The following is a 9,959-nucleotide window of genomic DNA, read 5'->3' as shown; positions in this document are numbered from 1 at the left end:
CATTAATAATAGTATTTTGATGTTTGTAACTTTTAAATGTAAGAACTTATTTAAATATTCGCCTTCTAAACTTATACATAATGTCTTCAGATTTATGAAACTGACATTTTAACAACTGATTTAATATTTATTTCACTACAACATGTAAATTAAACTAAATATTAAATATTAATTCAGTTGAAAAATAGAATGCTGAAAAAATTGATGTATTGATTTTTTAGAGGCTTACCGGACTTAGGCCAAGATTGGACCAACCTAATTTAGTGTTAGTACCTCTTTGATAGGTTTTGGGCTAGGACTTAGATGTGTGGTATATTGGTATTGGTGAGCTTATACATTTTGGGCAGTTGGCGTATAAGAATAATGCTGAATAAGTTATATTAGTACTGTAGGAATTAGTAATGCATGAGTTAGTATTGCAAGCATTAGTTATGCAGAGACTATTTTTATCCACTGTTTGATGTAGTGTATTGAAAATTAAAATGTATTACATAATTTTTAAGAAAATTGTTTACAAAAATGCCCTCCATATTCTTTAGCTTTAAGGGACTTTAAGGACAATTCTATCTTTAACCATGCTAATGCATGCATTAATAACCTTGGTATTACTAATACCATGGTTTGATGTGTATTAGTTATACATAGGATAATATCAAATAAGTTGTATAACTAATATATAGTTGAAAAAGTAAACCAAACAAGAGATTAGTAATACTAAAAGGTAATGCATGTATTATTTTCTCTAATGCATCTTACCGGGTAGTTTTGTACAATATGATTACTATATTTTAAAAAAAAGAACGAGTACTATATTTCGAAAAGAATGATAGGAGTTAGAGTGCAAGGATCAAAATATCCAATTTCTTGTGTGAGATTGAACACTTCGTTTATAGAAATTACTAAGAAGTATTGTAAACCATAATATTATTCATATTTAAAGAATTTCGAATGTTTTTGAGAAAATCCTCTTTCAAGAAAAGAATGTGGCAATAATAGCTACCAAATGTATCAGTACGTGTTGTTTGCTTAATAAACAATAGTAAGGAGTACTGGAAAAAAATATTTTTGCTAGATATATAAAATGTGTGTTTTTAACATTATGTCTAAATCTTATAAAAAATCAAGTTTACTGTTAACGTAGTGAACAAGGATGACCCAATTAAGTAATAGTGGTCAAGAGATAATTAAAATTTAAACTCGAAATCCCAATTATGTAATAATGGTCAAGAGATCATAAAAATTTAAACTCTAAGAGCATTTAGCCGTCTTAGATGAGACGAGGGGGTATTCCTCGCTCAATAGCACCAGGAAAACTTTTTCTTTCTCTTATATTCAAGGCTATTTTTTTTTTAATAAATATTTCCCTCAATTAATTAGGTCTTCTTTTTTATTTTTCAAGCACACTTTCTTAACCCAATACTACTTTTTTTTTTATTTCTTTTTTGCTGACCTTTGATTTTAGCTTTTTATTTTTAATTTTGCTTTACCTAACTCTCTATAGCAAAGAAAAAAAATCTTCTTAAAAAAAAATCCCAAAGTTCGACCCCTTTTAAAGACTAATAGTTCCTCCAAAAAGGTTCCACCAATTTTTTCTTTTAGCCAATTGCATTATCAGCATAGATTGATGTCCATAATATTAAATATGAGTTTTCTCGGTAACTTTTTTCACACTCGTATCAAAATAGTTGTGTACTTATATAATGTGTAGTAAGTTTATCAAAAAAAATTAAGCGCCCAGAAACCCAAAATCCTAGATCCACCACAATAGCATAACACTTTTTGCTTATCAACTATACACGGCCGAATACAGTACTAGATTGGGACAGGTACAGTACAAAGCTAAAAAGAAAGTGGAAGATATAAAGTTATGGTATTGAGAGTTGGAACAACCGTATGGATAATTTAGGTTGTTGGTTTTGCGAGCCATAAAATAGAACATTTCAATTTTACAGATAGTGTAAACTGTAAACACTTTTCACATTTATGGCATTCTCAAGTTATGATTTGCAAATTTACTCAATCACCTCGAAAGAGTTAGGTTGAACTGTGGCAGTCGAGTACTACAGAACGTTTCTGGATTTTCTATAAGACAAGGAAACCAGGTGTACAAATTTAGTAACATAAAATAGACATAAATACTATGCCTATGATTTGCTCTTATTTTCCCTTTCTATTAATCCTCTTCTTTGTGTTAGTAGTTCACAGCAACATCCTGCAAAAGTATAATTTTAGCACGCCCTCCATACTCCTCCGGTAAGACGTCTTCACCAACCTCTCTGATGAACTCTTCCCTTTCTTCTTCACTTCTAACAATCCTGATCTGCATAACATAAAAAAGTATAAGTTTTGCTTCAGGCGAAATATGGGAACTTAATTATAAGCAATGTTTGATCCAAAATAACAGTAATATTGTTTCCACCAAGAAAAAAATTATGCAGAAAAATCTGAGATATATAGCTGCAGAAATGATCTAGTTTTGAAGACTATTCGTTTACTATTGCATTTTGTTAATGTAATATCAATCGATGGGCCATTATGCACAATAACATACCTTCTCTTGAGTTGCTTTTTCAAGGAAGCGACAAACAAATCGCCATACAGTGACAAAGAACTGTGGCATGTGTAAAAGGTAACAAGTAGCTAAACGCTCAGGGTAGTAAGCCTGTAGAAAGAAACTGTGTGAAATACAGCTAGCAGCATCAATATAACACGCGTAATTTAAAGAACTGAACATTGTATCAGCACTCCAGTGTGGCTTTCATCAACTCAGTTGTTCAGTGTATTGCTATTAATTTGGCTAAATCAAGATTCAACAGTTTAAGAGGCGCAAGGTCAATATTTTCAGAGATTTTAAGTCAGTGGAGTTTATCAAAACAATTCATTACACCAATGGCACCTCATAGCGCATGCAAAAGCCTTAACTATACCTCAAATGTGAGAGTTCAATACCAGCTACATATAACAAATACAGTCTAGTAAGTTATGTTCTACTAAGCTGTTAATCTTGACTCTTTGAACTGTCTTATAGAGGACAAGAGACATATAAGGTTCTCAGTTTCTATTTAACATTGTCCGTTGCATGGTACAATCATTATGTCTCACTTCATAACACTGGTTATGTGTGTCTCTATAGTGATAGTTTTCACAATATAGAAATACAAAGGGGTTACCTGTAAAAACTGAAAACCGGTGATTAATCCACGAGCATCAACATTGCTATAGGTAATATTCTGGAGATCAAGAATTCCAATAAGTTTCTCATTTCCTACTTCTCTACCTCTGAAAGAGCTGAAACAAGCACAAAGAGGTACAAGTTATAAAAAGAACCACGATTCTCAGCACAACAAACATATTTAGAGAGCAAAAAAACGGAGGAACTCATAAGTCTCAAAGTCATAAAACCTCTAATGGTAGGACTCTTCCTGGATATAACTTGCCATTTACCAAATTACTGTGAACATCTATCAAGTACTTTAAGGAGAGGGAAAACTTTCTGTTTCAAGAATACAAGTAATAGCAAATATTTGTACAATTTACAAAATCAGATACATGGATAGAGATTTAGGAAAATGATAACTCGGAAATTTTTTCTACTCTTCATCTGGATGAGCGCAACTGAGATTTGGATCATTTTGACGGTCATTACTTGCTAGAAGTTGGAGAAGCTAGAATTTTACCCACTACAGAGCTTCAGAAATAGGTGACTGACCATGCACAGACAAGACCTCAATTGATTCACCAGATGAAATCTACAATTTAAACTGTCTATCCTTAGATCCAAGGTAATAATCAACCAGAGTTTTTTACCAAATGAAATTCTGCTCCAAAGATAAATTTGCCAGGTTATATGATTACGACTTAACTAGCGTCTATTCTCTTATATACTTGTGCCCATTTCACCCTTCCAATTTTCTGCATCCACCTAACATAGGAGCATGCAAGCATGCTACTCGCATTGATAATTTCATCCTGACTAGATGCTAAGCCACTTTTAGGTTCTTGTAGATGCTCATTTTCTTCATAAATTGTAAAGGTAGAACTTGCGCAACCACATACAAGGGGCTTAACGTTTGTTGGTAAGAAGCCTCAATTTTTTTCCCACCTTCCTAATTCATCACAAGGGAGGGGTAAGGTTTGCGTCCACATTACCCTCCCCAGACCCCACTTGTTGGACTACACTGAGTATGTTGTTGTGGTTGTCTTCCTAATCCATCAACTCTATTGCATCAGATAACAGGAGAGAAATAATTCCTCTGCACTGTCTTTTAGTGCCCCTTTAAAAATCACTATCACTGCCCATACAAAAGAGAAGGTCTACCTAAAAGCAATCCTCTTCTTTAGGCACTGTACTCTATTGATGATGATAAATCTCCAGGAATTGATGGCTATAATGCCTGCTTTTCTAAGAAATCATGGCCCATTATTAAAGAGGAAGTGATTGCAGCTGTAAAGAACTTCTTTACAACAGGTAAGCTGTACAGAGCAGTCAACTGTACTGCAATCACTTTAGTCCCAAAGAATAGTAATCCAGCTACAATCAAGGAGTACAGACCAATTGCGTGCTGCACTATTTTATATAAACTCATAGCAAAGATCCTGACCTCAAAATTGCAGGAAGTTATATCCTCTATTATTTGTGAAGCCCTAGCTGGGTTCGTACCAGGCAGAGATAGCAGATAACATTATTCTGGCACATGAACTTGTAAAAGCCTATTCTAGAAAACATGTCTCGCCTAGGTGTATGATCAAGATTGATCTACAAAAGACTTATGATTCAGTTAAATGGATATACTTGGAACAGGATATGATGGAACTGGTTTTCCTAGTACAACAACAACCCAATATAATCCCACTAGTGGGGTCTGGGGAGGGTAGTGTGTACGCAGACCTTACCCCTACCCTGGGGTAGAGAGGTTGTTTCCGATAGACCCTCGGCTTCCTCCCTCCAAGAACCCCCACCTTGCTCTTGGGGTGACTCGAACTCACAACCTCTTGGTTGGAAGTGGAGGGTGCTTACTAATAGAGCAACTCACTCTTGTGGTAAGGTCTGCGTACACACTACCCTAGTAAATTTAGTAATTTACTGCATGGGTAATGGAATGTGTGCGGACTGTGAATCACACTGTTATGATCAATGGAGAGCCAACACACCCTTTGATGCAGCTAGAGGCCTCAGGCAAGGTGACCCAATATCACCCTTCCTGTTTGCTATTGCAATGGAGTATTTAAGTAGGAAGCTGAATGAATTAAAAGAAAACAAGAATTTCAAATATCATCCTAGATGTGCAAAATTAGGAGTCACTCATTTATGCTTTGCGGATGACTTACTGTTGTTTGCTAGGAGTGATCAAGCGTCTATAGCTGCGGTACATCACTGTTTCCTCGAGTTCTCTAGTGCCTCTGGACTACAAGCTAATCTGAGCAAGAGCTCAGTGTACCTCAGAGGAGTTTCATTGGAAGAAAATGAGAGAATCTTGCAGCAACTAGGATTTGTATATGGGGAACTACCTTTTAAATATCTTGGCGTTCCTCTAGCTACAAAGAAAATGTCTTTTATCATTCCTTCTAAAGTTCTAAAAGCCGTAGATTCATATTGCAGAAGCTATGTTTGGTCTGAGTCAAATGTCATTACAAAGAAGGCCTTGGTTGCGTATGTGAACCTAAATCTACTGGTGGATTGAACCTCATTAATCTACAGGTTTGGAATAAGGCTGCCATGGTGAAAAATAACTGGGATTTAGCTCACAAACAGGACAAGTTATGGATCAAATGGCTCCATACTACATCAAAGGGCAGGATTTTAACAATGTTGTTGTATCCCAGCAAGCTTGCTGGATGGTCAGGAAAATCTTGTGTGCTAGAGCATGTTTGGAGCAGATGCAAATCAAATATAAAGGGAAGAGGAACCTGATAAGGCAAATCTATACACAACTACTTGGCAACTGCCCTAGAGTAGCTTGGAAATGCTTGATATTTAAAAATGATGCTAGGATAAAAGCCAAATTTACAATGTGGCTCCAACTACAAGACAGTTACTAACCACAGATAGACTAGCCAAATAGGGGCTGAATGTGGACTTAAGATGTGCCCTGTGCCAATCTCATGATGAATCAAGAGATCATTTATTTGTGGAATTTGAGTTCACTAGATTCCTGTGGGCTAAGATGATACAGTGGCTGCAGAAACAAATCCATGTTGGTGCTACCTGGGAACAACATCTTGACCGGGCTATCAGGAATGCTAAAGGGAGATCACTAACGGCTCAAATTTTCAGAATGGTTTATGTGGAGTGTATCCATGGCTCCATGCCATATGGATGGAAAGAAACCAGAGGATTTTTGAGAAGAAAAGTAGAAGCGGGCAATGCATAGCTAGAGAAGTTGCCTATATATGTAATGTTAGAGCTTCCTCTGGAATGAAAACTGTTCTGCGGAAGCTTATTTTCTAGAGGCTAGTTCATGTTTTAGGCGAGTCATAGAGTAGGAGTATGTCAGATGAGATAGTTCGCTGTGCTAAAAGCTTAGCTATGGTTTTGTAATGTCTCGCTTGGTGATAAATAAGAAACTGTTAGTTACCAAAAAATAAATCCTCTTCTTCAGATAGCATTACTTCACTAAGCAGATATCATTATTATCAGTTCTTGGACATATAAGAGAAGAAAGTTTCTATCATTACTTCACCCCTCATTGAATAGACAGATATTAGAGTGACTAAAACAATAAAATGTAAAAGTAGCATGTAAAAGGATCTATAATCCCATGCAGAAACAGAATAATGCCCAACAAAGAACCATCATAACCAGTCTGCTCATTCTATTTGTAGTCAAACATATGCATCCATTTCTCAGAATGTCCTCTCTCTCTCTCTCTCACTCACTCACACACACACACACACACACTATGTCTCTCTCTGGCTGGATAGAAATATCAGCACAAATCTCTCTGTTCCTTCTCTCTCTCAAGCACTTCCTCAAACAGACACTTCGATTTACATAAAGCAAGGTCAATTTAACAAAGTTTTAGAAGTAGTTCCTCATGTGCAATTTTCCAAATGTTCAAAGAGCAACATGGTTGAATGAAAATGATACCTTGCAATTGTTTTGTCTAGTAGATGAACCACGAATTCTGCAAAAGAGGCAAATGTGTCAATACTAACTTTATTGTTAAGAGCCATCATTAACATCCTACAGAAAGAAGAAGGAAGCATTCTGAAGGATTTATTCAAGAAATCCCCTTACCAGTCACCATAATTAATTTCTCATTTATATTACCAGAGATAAGGGCGGATACAAGAGAAAAAGAGAGCATAAAATGATTCATTTACGACACTGCAACTTGGTAAACACTATGGATTGTTGCTATTTTAGTGAAAAAGCCTTAACCAATGTTCCTTAATAGCTCAAAATAGATCCTTACTGTATCGGATGTTTGTCCTTAACTAATGTTCCTTAATAACTAAAAACAGTATTTTCGGAATTTAAGAGTTCCCATATCCCTTTTACAGTCATTTCACCAAGTAGGAAGTTCACCTATAGTAGGGCGTTTAAAGGACTGCTATAAAAAAAGAAGCAGCTATAAGAAAAGGGCCAGAGCAAAATTCTATATATAGGAAGAACATCAATTTATTGCATGCCAGAATAAGCCAACAAAACTACACACCTAGACAACCATATTGAGCACTGAGGCCTTTCAAATTTCATTATCAGTCCGACAAGATAGTGTTTAACTAATCTATTAACAGAAAAATTAGGACAACAATTAAGGAAAAAGCTAAGTGAACAAGTAACTCAAAAGATCAATGTAAGAAATAGAGAAGGGGACAAGCAGCACATGTGAGGAGTTTGGACCTTGAGCCGTTTTATGATGGACAAACATATGATTAGGCCCGTCAAACCTACAAATCATTGCTCACCTTTGCAGTTAAGGTGGCAAAATCAGCCCATTTTTGGTAAATCCGCCAACCCGTCTAATATTAGGTTGGTTGGGTTATGCATTTGTTGACTTGACCCAATGGATTGAATCTGAAATGACCCATAAACTATTTGGTTAAAATAGTATAATCATGCGGGTCAAAATGCAACCTAAACTCAAACATCAAGAATCAAATTCAAACATTGAGAGTGGTTCTGATGCCATTGATACAACCTAGGAAGAACCACACCCCAAAAGCTAGCTATTTAGGTGGGAGAGCCCAAGACTATATTAACCCCACATACCGATGTGGGACTCAAGTATCATTCCTTGCAATAGACCGTAACACAGGGTTAGCTTATGACCCTTTATTCGACTCAATCCATTTTGACACAATCAAAGTTTGACGGGTTTGCTCATAGACCATTTACTGATTTGACCCGCATTGACCCGTTCAAGTTTGACCCGCCCACTCATTACCACGTTCAATATTATGGATCAATTTTTGTCATTTTAAAATTTATAGCTGGTTAGATATCAGTTAGCAGTGTGTACTCACAGCATCTTGACAAATCAACTTATAATTAAACAAACATAATCAACTACCCTTACACATAGTATTCCTTTCAATAAAATATTATTGGTCACACGGATTAGTGATTTTATTACTTGAAAGAAAACTATTTTCCTGCTACAGATTCCCTAACACTAGCACACTTTATATGAATGAAGTGATCGCCCACAGACAAGAAGTCAAGTCCAAGAAATTAACAACTACCTACAAGATTGTTTAAACTAAAGACATGTGCAATAGCCCATTACTAGGACAATAAAAGATTTAAAAAGGCATCATTGAGTGAACCAACCAGATTATTCTTCTCAAAATAACACAAACAATAGCTCATGGACTAACAAAGGACAACCGGAAAAAAAAAAAGTCGGATCCAATATTTGAACTTTACCCGTTCAACCTTTAAATTTCTTAGCACTCAACTTACAACAATGAAATTATGGGTTAGAATTTAATATTTGTTGAAATTTTGTGATTTTTAACATATATATCTATGTTCAGTATCAATTAGCTCAAAAGCTACATCTGCCACTGATGCAATGTAGTGAAAAAAGAAACTTTATTCTGAGGGAGAAAATAAATTACTCTTGAATTGAACTTGATCCTTGGAAGAAAAATGCTTGTTAACTTTGACAATCATAACAGGGTGCCCATTTTTGGATAATCCCTGCAAATAAATTTTTTTAGCTTCTAATTCATCAGCAACTTCAGAATCGGAGATGTACCCAATTGGAACCATTTCCGCCCTCCATTTTTGCCACTGACTAAACATCTTTGCAGCTTTTTGTGGGTCCATTGATCTTGCAATCAAGAACCTCATTAGTGTCTGTTCTCCATAACCCTGCACAAAAAAAGGAAAAAAAAATGATTATCAGTAAAAATTAAGAGTTGAACTTTACACTTAAGAGGAAAGAATTAGGGAGTCAATTGTGCTTACATCAGTGGAAGAACCAAGGTTTTCAACTGATTTCCTCATTTGGGTCAATCCTATTTCTTCATTTGTGTCCATTTTTAGGAATCTCCGGGGAGGGGAAGGCAAAGGGGAAGTTGATGCTAAAGAAGAACAATAAACTTAACAGTGATTATTTGTGAAGTTGAAAGTTCAAAGTTGTGGAAAACAATACAAAGAAAACTCAAAAGGAGTCAAAGAAACAAGGAGTAAGATAGTAAATGAGTATTTAATGCAGTATGCTAGAAATAATGGCTGAAGATGGAGAGAGAACCAAAGGAAGTTATGGAGTAGAAGAGAAGAAGTGATGCTATGACATTATTTTTGGGGAAAAATAATTTATGTTTTGACTAAATAATCTGAAAAGCATTTTGGAGTAGCAATTTGTGTTTGGTCAAATTTTTCAAAAAATATTTTTAAGTATCAAATTACGAATAATGATATGAATTAATTTACTAAATAATTAATATTATAAGTAAATAAATAATCTCAATTTTTTTTATTAAAAACAATAATTAAATATTTTTAT

The 9,959-nt window shown here is 35.2% G+C and overlaps 1 protein-coding gene across 2 annotated transcripts; it reads right to left on the bottom strand.

The window, feature by feature from the left end:
- Positions 1–1,958: 1,958 nt before the first annotated feature.
- LOC104101561 (SEC14 cytosolic factor) lies at positions 1,959–9,750 on the bottom strand. Of its 2 annotated transcripts, XM_009609039.4 has the most exons (6): positions 9,419–9,750; positions 9,067–9,322; positions 7,088–7,124; positions 3,171–3,288; positions 2,552–2,662; positions 1,959–2,320 (listed from the first exon to the last, which is right to left on the bottom strand). In XM_009609039.4, the coding sequence occupies exons 1-6, from the start codon at positions 9,488–9,490 to the stop codon at positions 2,192–2,194; spliced, it is 723 nt and encodes a 240-aa protein (XP_009607334.1). In that variant the 5' UTR covers positions 9,491–9,750; the 3' UTR covers positions 1,959–2,191. The 2 variants fall into 2 exon arrangements, with proteins under 2 accessions (XP_009607334.1, XP_018628077.1); XM_018772561.3 differs by lacking the exon at positions 2,552–2,662.
- Between the last annotated feature and the right edge of the window lie 209 nt (positions 9,751–9,959).

This window comes from Nicotiana tomentosiformis, chromosome 11 (assembly GCF_000390325.3).
Source record: "Nicotiana tomentosiformis chromosome 11, ASM39032v3, whole genome shotgun sequence".
Lineage (NCBI taxonomy): Eukaryota > Viridiplantae > Streptophyta > Magnoliopsida > Solanales > Solanaceae > Nicotiana > Nicotiana tomentosiformis.
The sequence above is the reverse complement of the archived record's forward strand: the minus strand, read 5'-3'. Positions and strand labels throughout refer to the sequence as shown.